Here is a 20,151-nt window from a genome sequence, read left to right as displayed (position 1 = left end):
ATTAACAGTATAGTTTTTTTAGGATGAATAGACAAGCTTGATAGAAAGATCTATCAGCTGCTCAGACACACTGCTGTATAATTAAGAAAAGACTAGCACATTAATGACCTCTAACAGAATTACTCACTTTTGTAAAACTACCAACAGGCAGAAATAACCAGAGTAGAATATTATGAAAAATACGTTTCATTTGTCTGTCTTAAACTTCACATTTGAGGATGAAGAAGCAAATCCTCTTACATTTTTCTTCTTCCTTTCCCTGCTCTGACATTCATTCAACAATGTCCTATAGTTTTTACTTTGCATGAGAATGTGGTACAGTGAATGGCTTTGATGCTTAACTACTGAAATCCCAATTTCCAGTTTGCTATTTTTGTTCTCTGTTTGGGATTTGTTAGGCTCTGCTGGTTTTGAAGCAAATGACATGTTGAATTTTTTCTGATGAAAACTTTTTAAAAGATTCATGCACATACTAACTCATGCACATCTTGGGAACATCTAAAACACTATTTCTTTGAATTCATCTGCTTGTATGACAGTACATGGATTTGAAATTTCTTAGGCAATGAATGTAAATAAAGCTTAGCTACATAATTACATTGTGAAAAATCTCAATATTTTACTACTCAATAAATTTATTTAAAAAACTGTATCCCAATATTTATAAGTATTCTAAAAGGAAATGTTTGCACTACATTTTCCATTTGGCTGCTCACCTCAGGTTTTCACTCATTTAAATGGACATTTTAAGGCGGCAGACTTATTCTGAAGAAAAGTGCATGTATGCCCCTTAACTAGGCTACAGTCTCTTTCGGAAAAAGTAGAATCCCATTCATGATTGAAAATACGGGCCATCTGAAGTACTATCTTTGGTTGCTCAGAATACCAGCCATTGCCTATCATCTAGCAAAAGGCATTTTTACTGCACAGCATCAACAGGAATAGAGAGGAAAGTGAACAGTTTGTGGCACAGCATAGTATAGCAGATTCCTTGCAGTTACCTAGCTACCTTTTTAACCCATTTCACGCTGGCTAAGCTGCCTTTTTTCCAGCCGAGAACCCATGTAGTGGAAAGGAAGAGATACTCTCAGCCTGTCTGTTCTGCAATACCTTAGTCTGACAGGGTGATACTAAGTCAAAAACCTGCCCTTACCACATTTCTAACAGGACTGCTCTCAAGAATAAAGCACTAGTTGCCACAGCATTATTGTAATGAATTCCTAGCTCATTTGTGAAAATTTTCAAATTTTTCCTATTGCACTTAACTGTAGAAGTCTTGAGTCACCCCAAGGTTCACTTTCAAAAGGTACGAGAAATCATCTGGCATTATATTATTCTTTGTAAGCGCAATTCTATCCATCTATCTGAGTGCAGGATTAATCCACATGCTTGCTCTTTTACCTGACTGGTTGCACAAACTAGAAAATACGTATTTAGATTTATGGATATTCCAAAGTTGTGGATATGTTAGTACAGAAACAATTTTGCAAGTTTCCTAGGATTACACAAAGCACCCTTTGATAAGATGAAAGCGATATGGATGTGTGTTGGATGTGTTCCCTAGCCCAGCATGCCATGACTTGGAGAACTATTGTATTAGCAGGAAAAGCCTCATAAGATAATGCTTTTTTAGACTACCCAGACAAACAGGTCTGCTACAGAAAAGGGCTATAGCTCTATAAAATTCACAGTGAAACAAAAGAAACAGATTGTTAAACTCCCCCCGTTTTGTTAGGCTAGAACATACCTGGCATGCTGATGGATGACTGTGATTGAGATCCCACTGGGAAGATACTATGTCAACAGACTTTTCAGCCATATTAAGCAAATTCATCCAGCCTTGGAAAAGAGACAAATGAGATGGTGCACTGTCTGAATAGTTGATCCCTTCAGGAATATTTTCCACAAGAGCAACCCTGAGAATAGATAAGAAAAAAAAAAAAACACTTAACAGCAGCACTTTTCTTCAGGAAAAAGTCCCAAATTGTAAAGAGTGTTAGCTTTTGGGCCTGTGGTTCAAAATCTGCTCCCAGAGCCTCTCAACATTTGGTCACCCTGCAGCTCACTCTGAAGTCGCCAGTTGTCATGCTCTGCACTTTCCAAAACAGTAAAATGTGGAAATGAACTGCTACAAATGCAGCAAAACAAATGAAACTTTTGGAGCTCTGTAACATTAGCTTAAACAGAAAAGCTTACTTCTAATAACACAGGAAGTGGGGGTCAGTCCTTAAGGTGAGAATGGGAGGAAGTGAAACAGTCTCTTCTTTTTTGCCACCCTCATCCTTGCATTTCTTTCCTCTTTTTTTCCTCTAAGCTACCTCACATGCAGCATGGCAGAACGCGTACTCCCTGCCACTCTCTTAGGCTTGTCTGTTCAGCTGACATTTCATTACGTTGCAGTCTCTACATATGAATTCTCCATTTCCAAGTGCTGTAAGGTACTTAATTTCTCTGCTTCTGTTTACTTGCATAAGGCTCAGAGTGGGATCCAGCAGTAAAGAAAAGGAGGAGGATTATGCTTTTTTTTTTTTTAATCTCCTGTTCTTTTTGGAAGGCTCCTTAATCTTATTTTCTATATTATTCAAAACATCTAAATAACACACATTCACATGCCTCCAAGCAGGTAAGTGATCGTGGCAGTAAACTGACAGTTCAAAATATGCCCCTCTATTTCAGAGAAAACATGTGGTTCATTCAGCATACTGCCTCACTGCTTCATTTCTATAAACTGCAGCAGGGTAAAGCTCCTCTCTACACTCAAGAGAGGAGCTTTTAAAAAAAAAATCTCAATTCAAACAAGTCTACCAATTCTGTCTTTAGGTAAACAGATGAAACTTTCACTGACAACACAGTGAAAGTTGTATAAGTTGGTTAGAGTACGGTTAGATTTAAGCCCCAATATCTGCCTTTTTTACTGTGAATCATACAAATTAGATTTAGAAAGGACATAGCTGAATCTAGGGATTTGGATAATTCTCATTTTCATCATATCCAAGCACATCAAGTATTTCCAGGCTGTTTCTATACTTAATATCATTATCAACTCTAGCAATGTGGATATAATTTGTAAATTTTTTCTTTTAACAGATCATCAATTAAACCTGTACTGTAAATGGGAACCGGGCACTTTCTGACTATTAGAAAAACAGAAGAGTTCAATATCTTCTATTAATAAGGTCACATGAAAAGTTTTACAGTTACTTCAGAAAATTGTGCACATTTTTGAAGTTAACCCACTAAAAGATTCAAGTTTTATACTCTTTAATATCGAAGAAAAACCCAGTAAGAACCTGTGGTAGATATCATATTCTTGCCCTTCTGGCCTGACAAAAACCAGGTACAGCTTCTCCTTTCATAAGAGAACATATTTGAAAGTTTAATTTCCTAAAAACGATCAAATGACATACATATTGTTATGCTACAACTACTGACTAGGTTTTCCACAACATAATTGAGACCTGCTATTCTACTGGCTAACAATAAACTTACCTAACTTTTGCATTACAGTCCAGAGTCATAATACCAGTAAATAAACTGCAAAATGTTAAACACACACACACACCCTTTGATTTTATGTCTTCAAGTATACTTTATTCTAAAACACTTTAATTACCTCATTTATAAATTTTTCTCAAGTAACTAGTTCTCTAAATATTAACTACCCTTTTTATTTCACTGACTGCCACGCTTTTAAAAATAAACCACTTTATTATAACACTCAAGGTTTTAGACTTACTTCTGCAGCATCTAATACAGCTACAGACCCCAACAAAATTTTAGCTAGGTCTCTTGAAAGCCTAATTAGCTTCTTTCTGAACAATTAATATTGTTAAAAGCCCCAATATGAATAGTATTTTCCATGCTCTCACGGTTGTTTTATACAACAAGGAGGGCTACCTACTCTAAACAGAATGAGACACCAAAGCACAGAAGAATAAGCGATTTGTACTAGGACTTTAAAAAAAATACAAAAGAACAAACAAACAGTGGCAAAGATGAGAAATGAATCCAGGTCTTTGAACCTCTTCCACCACCCATCCAATCACATGCCAGTACAAGAGGGAGTTATGTTGAACATTCTCCGAAGACATTCTTCATGTCAAACTATTATTCCAAAAATCACAGAATCACAGAATCGCTGAGGTTGGAAGGGACCTCTGGAGATCATCTAGTCCAACCCCCCTGCTCAAGCAGGGTCACCTAGAGCACATTGCACAGGACTGCATCCAGGCGCGTTTTGAATATCTCCAGAGAAGGAGACTCCACAACCTCCCTGGGCAACCTGTTCCAGTGCTCTGTCACCCTCACAGTGAAAAAGTTTTTCCTCATGTTCAGATGGAACTGTCTGTGTTTCAGTTTGTGCCCGTTGCCTCGCGTCCTGTCACTGGGCACCACTGAAAAGAGTCTGGCCCCATCCTCTCGACACCCTCCCTTCAGATACTTGTACACATTGATAAGATCTCCTCTCAGCCTTCTCTTCTCCAGGCTAAACAGGCCCAGCTCTCTCAGCCTTTCCTCATAGGAGAGATGCTCCAGTCCCCTAATCATCTTTGTAGCCCTTCGCTGCACTTGCTCCAGCAGTGCCACATCCCTCTTGTACTGGGGAGCCCAGAACTGGACGCAGTACTCCAGATGTGGCCTCACCAGGGCTGAGGAGAGGGGGAGAATCACCTCCCTCCACCTGCTGGCAACACTCTTCCTGATGCACCCCAGCATACCATTGGCCTTCTTGGCCACAAGGGCACATTGCTGCCTCATGCTTAACTTGGTGTCCACCGGCACTCCCAGGTCCTTCTCCGCAGAGCTGCTTTCCAGCAGGTCAACCCCCAACCTGTACTGGTGCATGGGGTTATTCCTCCCCAGGTGCAGGACCCTGCACTTGCCTTTGTTGAACTTCATGCGGTTCCTCTCCGCCCACCTCTCCAGCCTGTCCATGTCTCTCTGAATGGCAGCACAGCCCTCTGGTGTATCAGCCACTCCTCCCAGTTTTGTATCGTCAGCAAACTTGCTGAGGGTGCACTCTGTCCCTTCATCCAGGTCATTGATGAACAAGTTGAACAAGACTGGACCCAGGACTGACCCCTGGGGGACACCGCTAGCTACAGGCCTCCAACTAGACTCTGTGCCACTGATCACAACTCTCTGAGCTCTGCCATTCAGCCACTTCTCAATCCACCTCACTGTCCACTCATCCAGCCCACACTTCCTGAGCTTGTCTCTGAGGATGTTATGGGAGACAGTGTCAAAAGCCTTGCTGAAGTCTAGGTAGACAACATCCACTGCTCTCCCCTCATCTACCCAGCCAGTCATTCCATCATAGAAGGCTGTCAGGTTGGTTAGGCATGATTTGCCCTTGGTGAAGCCATGCTGACTACTCCTGATCACCTTCTTGTCCTCCACATGCTTGGAGATGGCCTCCAGGATGAGCTGCTCCATCACCTTTCCAGGGATGCAGGTGAGGCTGACTGGCCTGTAGCTCCCTGGGTCCTCCTTCTTGCCCTTTTTGAAGACTGGGGTGACATTGGCTTTCTTCCAGTCCTCAGGCACCTCTCCTGTCCTCCATGACCTTTCAAAGATGATGGAGAGTGGCTTAGCAATAATGTCCGCCAGCTCTCTCAGCACTCGTGGGTGCATCCCATCAGAGCCCATGGATTTGTGGGTGTCAAGTTTGCTTAAATGATCTCTAACCCAATCCTCCTCCACTTCCTCCAGACTTTCTCTCTTGCCTCCAGGGTTTGGGGTTCCTGAGGGCTGGCCTGAGCAGTAAAGACTCAAGCAAAGAAGGCATTCAGTAACTCTGCCTTCTCTGCATCCTTCATCACCAGGGCACCCACCCCATTCAGCAAAGGGCCCACGTTTTCCCTAGTCTTCCTCTTGCTGCTGATGTATTTGAAGAAGCCCTTCTTGCTGTCCTTGACATCTCTTGCCAGATTTAATTCCAAACGGGCCTTAGCCTTCCTTGTCACATCCCTGCATACTCTGACAACATTCCTATATTCCTCCCAAGTGGCCTGTCCCCCTTTCCACTTTCTGTATACTTCCTTCTTCTGCTTGAGTTTTGCCAGGAGCTCCTTGCTCATCCATGCAGGTCTCCTACCTCCTTTGCTTGACTTCCTACTCATAGGGATGCACCGCTCTTGAGCCTGGAGGAAGTCATGTTTGAATATTAACTAGCTCTCTTGAACACCCCTTCCTTCTAGGGCCCTCACCCATGGGATTCCTCCAAGTAGGTCCCTGAAGAGACCAAAGTTTGCTCTCCTGAAGTCCAGGGTTGCAATTCTACTTGGTGCCCTGCTGCCTCCTCGCAGGATACTGAACTCCACCATCTCATGGTAATAATCTAACAAATATGATTCTGATTTAACAGTAATTTAAAAGTGCACATCATTCCCTTAACTAAATATGTGACAGAAGCTCAACATTAGGATATTGCCTCACATACACACTCTTCTGGGTGAACGCATGTGAACAAATATATGGGAGCCCAAGAAATACCTGAGAGGATTGAATCCCTCAAGGTCATTTCCAGTGGCTTGTAGTGGTGCTTCCTATGGGCTGTACTGAACTACTGGCTCACTGGAAAGCATGCACTTCACTTCTACTCTTCCTCTCTCTGTTTTTGGCAGGCTGAAATTTGCCAAAAAGATAACATGGTCACTGAACCGCAGAATAGCTGAGGTTGGAAGGCACCTCTGGAGATCATCTAGTCCATCCCCCTTGCTCCAAGCGGGGACAGCTAGACTAGGTTGCTCTGGTTTTGAGGAGCTCCAATATCTCCAAGTCCGAGAAGCTTAACACATTATTTTTGAGGTTAGGGCCCTGATCCAACCAAACACTAACATACCTGTTTATTTCTGATGCACTGACTTTACAGAGTTATTTAGGCGCAAAAGAGGGGGAGAATGTGAAGAGTATATATACACATTATATACCCAGACTCCAGAAGTAGCTGGAAGCAAGACAGATCTGAACTGGAAGCCATCCGGGCTGCTTGCAGTACAGCACCAGACTCGGGTTCAAGTACAGCACTACCCCAATGCTGAAGACACAGCCTGCAGCGCAAAGCTGCCTCATAGCCAGCCCATTTGGAGGGAAGGCAGAACTTAGCTATCTCCATCCACAGATTGCCATCCAGATTTGTGTATTAACCTCTCTTTTGGGTCTGTGCTCTCTGTAAAGCTGTAATCTTATACTTTAAAGTGTAATTCTGAAAGAGCTGCGAACATGATTCAGTGCTCTGCAGACGTGTTAGAGGGTACAGATACCATCAAGATACACACAAAAAAGTTTTTTCCTCTTGTTGCACAGGTTAAAACCATTTACCTATTCAATGAAAGCAGCAGGAGATATTTGCTAGGTGACGTGAAATTCCTCTCCCTGTTACAAGGGCCTTTGGCAGGAACAAGGTGCCTCTTGGTAAGGAAGCTCGTTCTGCCTCTCTTGGGCTCATCTTGCTCTTCACCAGGAGGAGATCAGCGCCCACTTTTCACTCTGTGTACCACTTGGCAGGCCACAGCATTAGAACTAAATTAGGGATTTGACTGTGCAGCTCCTGCCATTTTATAATTTGGTCTGACTACAAAACAGGAGCCAAATGCGTTCCTCCCAGTCAGTGAAACTGCTCTTCAGAACAGATAACAACTTTTAATAGATTTCCCAGTCTTTTTTTTAACTAAACATAAGTACTTTGTGCTCCTTAGCAGGCAAAAGACATTTTATTTAGCTAGGCACTAGCTAAAATGTTGTCTCCAGAGTTCACGCACTTCCCTTTAATAATGAACTTATTTTGCCCACTCAAAAACTCAGCCAAGCTCGAAAGTTAAAAAACCCTAAACACCAAGTTTCAAAACTAAGTGATTTTGCCTTCATAATGTTTCCTCTTCTTCAGGCACAATAGCAAAAACCCAGTAAAAGTTAAGAAAAGTTTTGTTAAACTTTTTGTGCAAAAGTTGGGTTTTGCAAGAGTCTGCAAAGGCCCAAATTCCATCAATAAAAGCTAAACTTTGCTCTCATTTTTGTTCCAATATGACTCACAGAGTGCATTTTTAACAGCTGGTGTAACAAAAGCTTCCAGGAGAGAAGGTCATTCACAGACCTCAAGAAGAAGATCAGACATGGTTGCATAATCTATTCTTCAATAATGGCATATTAACAAAGCAAAACTGAACAAATGTAACATGATGGTTAAAACTGACTTTTCCCATGCTCAGAATCATATTAGCAGATAACCTTACACCTATTGAATGAGATGTCTTCCCCTTCTCAGACTTCCTGGTGCTTTATGTATTTCATCTGATTAACACCAGTACAGGCTAGCCTCTTCCGCTGTATAGCTGAATGTTCTCAACCCTACCTCACACAGATACAGAAACCTACAAGTAATGTTAAATGATTTCTGCAAAGTTACAGAGATGGACCAGGGTCACAACTGAGATTCAAGCTCCTCTAAGCAAACAGAAATATGGTAAGCAGTATAATGGTATTTAATTTCTAGCAAAGAATAGACCTTGACCTCAATAATAAGACTTTTCTGAGCTCAGCTACATGACTTGCATTTAGTATTTCCAAGCAAATTCTGTCCCAGGCTAAGGATTCTCCTTTATCTTTGACAGTCCTTTGGTCAGAAAGCTAGAAGGTTCATTTCTGAACTCACATTGATTTTTTCCTCTGAAGGAAACACAGACAGTCTTAATTTAGCATCTGGGTTAATTAGAGTAGAAAAAGGACTAGGATAGTGAAAATAGGCATATGCTATATGTCTGTGCCTTCAATAAACTTAAGGTTATTGGCAAACATTTATAGCTCCGTGTTGAGAAGTTCAGCTGAAACAATTACGGAAGTATAAAAGGCAAGTTCTTTTGATATTTAAATATTCATACTATATTAAAACAATGAAACTGAAGAACATTATTCACTCTGGTTTGTCTCAATCCCGAGTCATATATTAGATAACATCCAGTTCTAATGCACTTAAACGTCTCCATGACATCTGAATTTACTCACCATTAGAGGGAAGAAATATGATATGAAAACTTTCCAACAATTTGTATGAGACAAAGAAATGAAAGATAAACAAAGGATATCTTTGTCATAAGGCTGCTATATTTCAGACCGAGGAAGGGATAGTTCTGCACAAGTTCTGCCCCTACACCAGGGTCCTACTTAAAGATACCCTCTCACGGCCTCTTTACCTTTCTTAATCCAGAAGTCCTGGGTACACAGGTCTCTGCCCTGGAGGATCATGACTCCTCACAGGGTTCTAGCTCCTCCTTTGTTATACCCCAGGGTCTTAAGACCCTTTCCAAACCAGGTTTTTTAACTGAGGCTTTCACCATGCCCCTTCAAGCTCTCTACTTCCTCCTAAATCATACCACATCTACCACTTTTTTCCCCTCAGATCTGCTCATTAGCTGTCATGTTGACCAAGCCCATCTTCTCCCTTAGCTCTTCAACAGAACCACAGCTCCAGCTCTTGTTTCTGGAAGGAATTAAGAAATATCCTTCTAGACAGGCTGTAATCACTATCTCAAAAACATGCAGAACAAACTGTTTCTGCTGGGTTCAGAGAAAAAGTGTCCTAAGAAAAGAGGAAGTAAGGCACAACTTATTGATACATTTGGATATTCCCCTTAGGGAAAGTGGTAATAATTGCAAGATCAAACCCATATTTCCACTTGGTATCAGACTCCAGAACACAAAGGTATGCAGTGTATTTGAATAATTAAATGCTATATCCCATTTTAAATAAAACATGTCCCCATCCCCATGCCCTCCCTTAAGTAAATTCATGGCAGAACACGGTGGTTAAAAATGGAGAACAGAGAAGATTAATTTAAAACGGATTGTGAACTCAAACGTTTGTGTACTCAAAAGAACCTACATTATTACCATCAAGCTGTGAATATCATAAGCTCTACAGCAGTCCTCTAATACTGAGAAACTCCTTTGATAAGTGGGGCATGTGCATGTGTGCTTATACATGTGCATCTGCCTGAATATATGCACACTACAAAAGCTCTTGGCAGATATTTGCTTGTAGACTTTCTGAATTTTATTCATGAAGACTTTGATCTCCAGAGACAAAACCTTGAGAAGTTGAATGCTTGGCTTAAGTTGGTACTTTCAGTTAGGTCTTCAGTGAAGGCAGATATATTCAGATTTCTGATATTAAATATATCTTTCTGCAGACATGGAGCATAGGGCTCCAGGTACAGAGCTGCATCTGAACATTTTGGAGCATTGCATGGAGCAGACCAGTGTGATGTTTAAACTGAAAAGCTGCTGCCAGTGTCTCCCTGACAAATACATGTTTTCAACATGATTCCATGCACTCAATGGTAAGACAGCACAATAAGCATATTAACATTTATTATTTCAAGAAATCAAACTGTGCTAGAATTCTACAGACAAATAGCACCAGGGTCTGTTCTGAAGGAAGACTGTTCACCTCGTGATATTTCTTCATATTCAGAACCTGTCTGGATATCATTTTGGAAGATAATGGTAGTCAGACACAGATATGACGGTAAGAGAATAAAAACCTGGCGTAGAGCAGATGGTCTAATGCATATTTCCTAACTTCCCTGTTCCTGGACGTGTGAATTGCAACCTACTGGGATATAAGGGGAGTGGTTTAACAGGTGATGGTGTGTATGTAAATGAGGCCACACAACTGTTGTGCTGGAACACACAATGAAATACGAAAGGCTGCAGCAAGGGAGCTGCCTCGTGCCAAGGAGGCACCTACTGGTCCTGGGCTTCAGCTCTTCATCACGCGTGGTCAGTCAGTGCCTCCTCAGTCACACTGACCATCTTGGTCATCCTGACACAGGACAGGGCCACAGCATTTTACATCGTAAAAGAGAGGCAGATGATTTCCAAAGCAAACACAAAGTGGAGTCTGTTGAGTTGTCCTGCACCTATTGCAAGAGGTTTGACACATCTGCCAACCTCTGGTCTAAATTCTGCAAATATTGTTGAGAGTCCAAGATCTTAGGTTAGCAGAGCAGTTAGCAACAAGCTTAGGCACCATGCATCTCAGGTGCCTAAGGCCAGAGTCTAAAGTTTTCTCTAATTTCGTAGAGAATGACAGATTCCTTACTGCCTCCTCAGTGACCGCTATAAGCTGGTTCTGCCATGAAAGTAAGTGAACACCCCCATTCGGCACCACATTGCTCCTTTCCCTGAGCCAACACACACTTGCATGGCTACACTGTGAACCAGAAAGCAGAATACGGAGATCCCCTTCAGCCAAACGAGCTCCCCGGTCCTCTTTAACACGCAGCTGCCGCAGGAGACTATGGCACAGCAGTGGGTATAAACAGACCCGCCAACCTTAAGTGCTCCCTGAACTCCAGCCTTAGGCACCGCAGCAGACGCCTAAAATTAGAAGCAGCCTCTTAGCTTTCCCCTTCTATGGTTGCACCTTCTTTGCACTTAGGCTCCTTCCAATTTTTCTTATTAGTCCACAGAAGCAACTGAAGTATGCTAACTGTATACTGACTCGTATTCTAACTCATCACTTAGGCCTTTTTCCCATAATCTTTTCATAATCAACTTGCAGATCACTTTGTTACTGTTATTCCCACATAACTGCTTTCATGCCCATTCATCATGATGTCTGCAGGCCAAATATAGCGTGTAGACATGCACAATGTGTCAGTCGGGCTTGGCAGATTTTAAGGGCCAGATTCTTGGCTAGTAAAATATAAAAAAATAAAAACTTCAGTCAGCAGTTACCTCAGTGGAACAATACTCGTTTTTACCAATTGAATATTATGCTCAATTCTCTGGGCCTAATGAAAAAATAACTATAAACACTCTAGGAATATCTCTTCTCTGTGGACTGCACTATGGATCATTATATAAGAAAAAGATGTCCCCCACCCCCTGGTACCATCATCATGAGAAAAAATTTACCCAGCAAAAAAATTCCAGTTTCAACTTCCCTCAAGTTATAAGACAGACAATATTTGCATTGTAACCTACCACAGACAGATTATTTTCAAATGAAGCATCCATTATACATGAACACAAGTCATCTAATGTTCAAACCTGTGAACGATTTCTAATTAAATGTATTTTAGGTGACAAAGTGAGATGTACACAGTTGCATTTCAGATGCAGATTCAGGCATTTCATTCTCAAAGGCAAAACTGCATCCCAAAGAGGGAAAGAACTGACCAGCTGTTTCACAAGGTCACTTCAGCCTATGGTGGATGGTACCTCCTCTGTGCCTAAACAATTCTTGGAGAAGCAAGGCTGAGCCTCAGGCAGATATTCAATCTATACTGCCAGGACCATTTTGATGCTGGAACTAGGATACCAGTCATATAAAGTATCAAATGAAAAAAGGACACAGACATGAGGAGAAAAGAACACAAGAACTAAACGGCAAACAATAAAGACCTTCCTTTGTTCCTGGCGACATGAGGGATATTTGCCTCAATTCAGAAAGCATGTAAACACAGTGCAACTTAACATTAAGCCTTTAAGTAGCCATATTGATTTCGTTAGGACTACTCATGTGCTTAAAGTTAATGCAGACTTATGCATCTTCTTGCATTATGCAGGTCAGTCCAGCTCGATACTGATCTTTTCCCTCCACTATTATCTATCCAAGCTCAGGCCACATAATCCTTTTTCAATAGCCCCTTATTCCACAAATAAGGATGCTGAAATGAAGGTCATTGATTCCATACTATAAAGCTATTTATCATCAGTAAGACTCAATAACAAACCCCCATAAAAGAAGGGGGAAAAAAGATTTTAAAATGCAACCAAAAGGCAAAAAAATGACACATATGTGAAGAACATTCTGGAAAAAAAAATAAGATGTGGTTTTGTTTGACTGTTTTGCTTTAGGTTTCTAGCTCTATTATGTTAAACATGAACTAGATAATTTAGATATTTTTTTAATTTCAAAAGCAAGTCTATGTAACTGATGATTGAAGTCCAGTCATAAGCAATGGAAAACAAAGCTGAGAAGTAGCAATCACTAATTGGTATCATCAACTGAGAGCCCCAAATCTCTCTCCATCAGGTAGAATTGGCATCATATTAATGCAGTGGACCAAAGAAATCTTTACTGAGGTGCACTGTCAATTTACTGAATAGATATGACAGAGTTTTGCCATGTAGGCTTCAATCTGGCATTGGTCACTAATTCAGCAAGGAAGATTTCAGGTCCTGGACATACAAACCTAATTCTTCCAGATTAAAACATTTTACTGGAACTTCCTGCTTCACAATCCTATTATAGAGCCCAGTATAACCAGAGTTCTTAATTACTCAGAGCAATTTCTCCTCTCTTTATACCTCCTGCAACCATTTACACCTATACGGACCAAACAGATAAAATTGTAGCATGTCAGAACAGAAACATGTTACAGAATAGTTGTAAATATCTCATGGCTTTTTGTTTATTAACACCAGTTAAGGGAAAAAATAGCATCAAGCAGAAAAGTCAAGCCATCAAACAAGAAATGAGCGTAGCTATATTTAATAACAGCAAATATAAAAACATCATAGAATGAAAATCTGTATGATAAAGGTTCTTATGCTGCTCTTTATTCACCCATCATTCACTGTGATTTATGAATTTGGCTCATGAAAACAAGAGAACCCAACTTAATACCAAAAATTAAGAGTAGATTAACCACAGACTTAACGAAAGCTGGTTTGACCACAAAACCAATACACTATCCCCACAAAAGCCTACACTGTATGGGCCCAGCTATCCTATATTCATTCCTGACGATTAGTACCTTATTCAATAATGAAAGAAAGCCAATGGGAAGGGCTGCAATGGTGACACCCAAGTATGAGTTTCTAAGAGGCAGAATAAAGTTTTGCTTCAAGAAACATTCAGGTGTCTTATTTCATTAATCATTTATCTTCCAACTGAATCTTGCAGGATCCAATGCAGCACCAGATCATCAATATCTCAATCCAGCCTGAATCAACAACTCTGAGTTCCTCAATATTGTCTAAATAACAATGAGAATTGAAAGAAATCAAAACTTTCAAAGTAACCTGAAGATTCAGCACCTAGAGACATTTAGTATTCAACATAACATAAAAATGTCTCTGGATTGACAGATAAGGCCACTAGAGATGTCAAAAAGACAGTATTTGAACCAAATCGGTAGAGCATCCATCTGACTCTCCCCAAATACTGATGGGAGCTGACATTTCAGAATTACTAGTCAATAGAAAAATCACCATACCGTGGATATGTAGAGTCTTGTCATTCTTTGCTTGCTGTCAGAACTTTGATTTGTACCCTATTTTAATCTGATAATTCCTACATTTTGACCAGAAACAAATTTCTTAGGGTTCATATAAATCTTGTATCACTGAACAACTGCTTGTTTGAAATATGCAGAAATTGTTCTCCAATGAAACACAAAGGCATTTTTATGTCAAAGAAAGTAACAGTTCCTCTAGACACTAATCATCATTCATTTTAGAGTACATTGGGGCTGAATTTCACATTTGAAAAGGCACAAGAATACAGAGGTCAAACGTTGCAAACGTTGCGCACAAAGTGTTCTGCTCATGTCTTCCTCTATGCATAACAGATACAGGCCTTGGGGATATGTGTGAAACCATTTAGTGGACAGAGACTGAGAATGGAAGTTGCCATCTGTTCCTTGTATATGTTTGGCCTTTCCTCAAAACACTTTCATTAGGCTATTGTTAGGATATGTCCCAGCCATTACAAGAAGCTCTAAAATTGGGCTGTGACATATCTCTGCCACTTCATGTCTAAAACGTGCTGCAAAGCTTTTCAGCACCTTATCATGTGTCAGAACTTCCCTTCAGACTGTCCTCTCACACATAGTGTTTAAAGACAACACAAAGAGAACCATTTTCTTTGTGATCTTATTTAAAAAAATTACACTGATGAAGAAAGATGCCAAATCAATGTTTGTATATGACTGAAATTTATTTGGGGTCACAACTAAAACACAAGGGCTCAGATCTGCTCTGAGAAAATTCAAGTAGCATAATAAATTTCTTCCCTCCATGTTTCTTTATGACCACCACAACTCTTCTCTTTCTTCCCCTTATTTCTAATCTCTTCCCTCTTTTCATTCTTCCAGATGTTCAGACACTTACTCCAGCTCATTGTGCAGCACTTTGTGACAGAGAACAAAGAGAATTTTTCTCACAGCTATTCTTCATTCTAATGATGTTTTGCACAATGAAACTTAAACTTTGTTGCTCAGTGCTCAAAACACATTGTTTTGAATAAACTGTTCCTTCTTGAGAGATTTGCTTTCTACATCCTCTTGAGAAAAGAAATGATAGGAAGCAGCCAGCCTGAGACTGGAGTCAGCAAAGGCCTTTTGCGAGGATCAGTAGACCTTCTAACGACAACAGGCTGATTCCCGCATTTTTTTTCTGGGTAGTCTCTGCATGAGAACAGCTTGGTCCAACCACTTCCCAACTTTTCTTTCACCATTTTCTACTCTAATTCCTCTCCTCTTTGAGCTCTTCCATTCCCTTGGCTCTTCCTTCCCCTAGTCTCGTTCTTCTTTATGTTTTACATGCTAAATAACCTCTTTGGTTTTGCTCCTTCTAGCTAGTCTTCTACTCATTAAATTTCTTCCAAGTTATTTAAGTAGCAGAAATCTTGGCATTGCTATGAAATCTGCAAGCCATCGTTCTGCCTGAATGTTCTACCCTGTTCCTCCCCCATATCCAATTTGTCTGTTTAGACTGAAAGCTCTTCACGGCTGCAACTCCTTGTTACTCTAATAGTGACAAACACAGTGGGATCCATCTTTAGTAAGTTCCTAGGATTTACTGCAGTAGGAAGTAGCAGCCTGTGTAAATCTCCACTGAGAGTACACAATATTCAAGGACAGACTTTCAAGTACTGCTGCCTAAATTGTCCATCATTCAAACTGTTTACATCAAAGGCATCAGGCAAATCTAATTTGTGTTATTTTATTTTTTTAAAGAGGGTTTATGGGTATCTTGGCAGTTTCCATATTGACAACAAGCACAGCACTAAGTTCTGAAACATATTTCTAGTGATAATTCCTTGAAAGTAGGAAGAACAGTTGCATTGATCTACGAACACTGCCACCCTATCTTCCAGCGGCTAACATGGCAATACAGTAAGCCATGTATGGAAAGTTTATAGGAACTTAAGTCCCTAACTCAAGTGGAAAGGGTTTCCTGGATGATCAAGCCCCTGTCCTTGCTACTTCTGGCAACATTTCATGTATTTTCATTCTTAAATTATCATGATGAGGAAAAGATACTAGAACTGAGAAAGGTTTTTACCTCCACTTCTCATACTGGAATATTTTTATCTTGCTGCTCTCACAGGCAGAAACCTGCTACACATGATATCTTCTAATCTGCGCTATCCTTTACTTTCAATAAAACCTCTGCCACCCTGGAATTCCTCTCTCCTATGATATTACGGACAACAATCCTACTGCTTCTCAGCTTTCACTCTGCTCAGCCAAGTGCCTAAAGGTGTCTTTCATGAAATAGGCTCTCCATTGCTAGAACCTCTTTCTTGTTTTTGCCTGCACCTACTCTGTACGAGTTCAACTTCCTTGAATATTGGTAGTCAAATTAAACATAGTATTCCACATTAAATCTTACCAATGCCTTTCAAAATGGCATTAATGCTTCCTTTGCACTTCTGGATACACCTTGCCTGATATATATTGTATTGTATTAATCTCTAAGCAATTCTATCTTCTTTTATCTCAGTTTCTCTAAGGAATTGCTTCCAGTAAACAGTATAACAACAGAAACTCTAGTGAAATTATAGTTAGACTATTGCCTAGGAGTGAGCAAAATCAAAATGTTAACCAAAATGGTACATAAATCACCATGAGAAATCAAGAGACTTATTTACGTTCTGTTACAACCTCACAAATTTGAAAAAGCTTTCCCATTCTCAGTTAGAGGAAGGGGCATTTTTGGCTCACCTATATTTATTTTCTGCCTTCAGATCATACATTTTCTGGTCAAATTTAATTCTAAAGACATCTGTGGGGAAATGTATCTTTAAGAGGCTCTAGAGTCAGCTGCTCAGAAAACTGACTAAAACAGACCTCTGTCATTCCCTGCTTCTGTGTGATTGCTGTATTACGTGAAGTTCAAAAAGTAACACAAAGTGAGAAGATATCCAGAATGAAAAAAACGAAGCAATTAAATATCAGGTGAATGCTGAGATGTGTAACAGACTTGAGAAAACCTTTTAACAACCCTTTTCTGAAACCATAAGCAACACTTTCCAGCAGAACAGCAGACAGTTGAGGTAGCTTTATTTCTCTCAAAGTTGCTTCTGAGGATTTTTTTTTTTTTGATCATTTTCAGCTAAACCAAGATGGACTAACTACAGAACCTGAGGAGTGATGAACTCCATGAAAAATTAACATAAGAGATGTTTGGAAGCACAGAGGACAAAAAGAAGGTGAAAAGACAGAAAACCTGTGAAGAGCAATTTTGAGGGGTTACCCCAGAGCCTGATAAGAAATTGTATCATAATTGGTATCTGGAGAAAAAAAACTCAAAGAAATTCTAGTGAAAGTCCCAGAATTAACCCTTGGCAAAGATATAAGAAATTGCCAAAAAAAAGAATCACCCATGCCATACTGAATCTTATGGAAGGCAGACAGTCCTCTGAAAAGCAGACATAAAAAGCTCAAGTAACTACAAGAAACAACACAACTGCAGAAAGGAATAAGGAGCTCTAATCTGGATTCCAGTAAACAAAACAGCAGACGGAATAGCAGAATAATTCAGGTTGAAAGGGGCCCCTGAAGTTCATGTAGTCTAACCTCCTGCTCAAAACAGGTCCTGTTAGATCAGGTTGCTCAGGTCTCTGTCCATTTGAGTTTTAAGCATCTCCAAGGATGGAAATTCCACAGCCTCTCTGGGTGCCTGTTTCAGTATTTGACCACCCTCATGGTGGAACAAAAAATCCTTTTATTTAATTGGAATTTCCTGTGCTGCAATTTGTATCTGTTGCCTCTTGCGTCGTCACTATGTACCCCCAAGAAGAGTTTGACTCCGTCTTTCCTATAACCACCCATAAGGTAGTTATAGACGGTATAAGATCTCCCCTTCCCCTTCTCTTCTCTGGGCTGAACAAACTCAGTCGCTCCTTGTACCTCATGTGCTCCAGCCCCCTAATCATTCTGGTGACCCTCCACAGGATTTGTTCTGGTGTGTCAGCATCTCTGATATTGTAGCGCCAAAAACTGGGCACAGTACCCTAAATGGGGTCTCACGAGTGTTGAATGGATAGGAAGAATCACTTCTTTTGCCCTGCTGGCTACGCTCTTGCTGATAAAGCTCAGGATGCAGTTGGCCTTCCTCTGACTCATATTCAACTTTCTGTCCAGCAAGACCCCCGGGTCCTTTTCTGCAAAGCTGCTGTCTGGCCAGCTAGCACCCTGTCTCTACTGCTGCACAGGGTTATTCCAGGTGCAAGACTTCGCATTTGCTCACTTCTCCAACCTGTCAAGCTCCCCAGAATAGCTGCCCTACCTTCCAGCACATCAACCACTCCCCACAGTTTGGTATCATCCACAAACTTGCTGAGAATCACTCTGTCCTGTTGCACAGATCCATAATAAGTACATTAAACAGTACTGGCCTAATACTGATTCCTGCAGGATGCCACCCAGTAATTGGCTGTCAGTTGGATGTTGTATTGATGATCACAACCCTCCGAGCCCAATACTACAGCTGATATTTCACCCAGCTTCTGCTCTACCTTGATGAAACAGCGATGGCATTAACAAGAATGTCAGCTCAATCAAACAGAAGAAACAGTTTTGAACTAATCCATGGATGCAAAAGGTTTGGTGCCTTTTGTATGAGGGAGACCACCATTGTTTGAAATAAGCTACTTATTGGCAATATCAATCATGGCTTATCAACTCTGCAAGATCATTTTAGCCAATTATGAAAGTAGGATTTAGAAACTGAATACAATCCTTGAAGAGATTTGCCAATGGCACGCCCAATCTCTGAGTAGGTGACAAAAACACAGTGCCATTTCTTGGTATCACTACTACATATCACGAATGCTCTTTAAGGGCAACAAGAGAACTGTTGTTAAGGAAAAGCAAAAATTTAAATTTAGGAATAAGGAATCTATGATAAGGGCTAGAGATATTTTACATTGACTTCAAATGAACAGAAAACTGATAAAGCTTGTCATCTAGACCTACTGCAATAAAAATCAAATAAAATTAAATAGTCTATGTTAATGACACAGGAAAATGTTCTGCCCCTGTACCGCATCTCCTCCAGCTGTTAAGTTCCTCATTTGTAGCACCCATTCTTGGTCTTCACCTGAAAGGAATGACTTTGCACTTTGTAAGATTAAGTTTTATAACTTTTCTAAAACTCCAGACCATAAGATCAGCTTGCATCTTCTATAATACTACCTAGTTTTTCTGCAGAATTATCAGGTTCTTTCTAATACTGACAATATTTTCAAAATCTTTCTTGGGCAAGATACACTAGTTAAAACATTAAACAGTATTGATCCTAGAGCTGATTCTTGAGGAACACTGCTGTACCCTCCCTGTCAATTCATTTTATAGTATTCACTGTTGCACTTGTGGCAATTTCACATCCACGAAATGGTTTGCTCACATTGATACAGAGGAGATCCATTGCAATACCTTGTTAAAGAAGTCATTTACCTGTCACAGGCAATGTGCAAAAGTCAGTCTGCACAATCTATCTTTTACAAAATCAAGGTGCATTTCTATCCCCCTTTCCAACATAGCTGTGCTAAAACTTTGTATAATACTGAAACCAAAATTACAGGCTGGGATAACTTTTTTTTTTTTTTTTTTTAAAAAAAAGGTTCTGTTGACTTACAAACACTACCAAGGAAAGCATAGAACTTCAAGGAACCTATCCCCCAAGAGATCAGGCTTTCATCACAAAAGATGAAAAGAATTTTACTTGATTTAATCATGTATTATAATCAGTAAATTAAAAAAAAAATGCAATACAGATGTACTGTGGAAAACTTGCTACAGTGAATGAGATATACAGAAATGATAAATTAAATGATTATAGAATGAAAACAAATGTAAGACAAGAAAGGCAAATAAATAAAACCAAAAGTAAAGCTTATTTCAAAGAATC

General features: G+C 40.2%; 1 protein-coding gene across 4 annotated transcripts in view; it reads right to left on the bottom strand.

Annotated features, from left to right (window-relative positions):
* Positions 1-20,151, bottom strand: part of PLD5 (phospholipase D family member 5) — a 189,966-nt gene that overhangs the window by 77,698 nt on the left and 92,117 nt on the right. For all 4 annotated transcript variants that reach the window (XM_013943859.2, XM_013943860.2, XM_013943863.2 and 1 more), the window contains one exon: positions 1,748-1,916. In XM_013943859.2, the coding sequence (XP_013799313.1) occupies positions 1,748-1,916 (169 nt within the window). The remainder of the gene's footprint in view (positions 1-1,747; positions 1,917-20,151) is intronic.

Source organism: Apteryx mantelli, chromosome 3 (assembly GCF_036417845.1).
Source record: "Apteryx mantelli isolate bAptMan1 chromosome 3, bAptMan1.hap1, whole genome shotgun sequence".
In the NCBI taxonomy this organism is placed as follows: domain Eukaryota; kingdom Metazoa; phylum Chordata; class Aves; order Apterygiformes; family Apterygidae; genus Apteryx; species Apteryx mantelli.
Note: the sequence above shows the minus strand (reverse complement) of the source record. Positions and strands in the feature narration are given on the sequence as shown.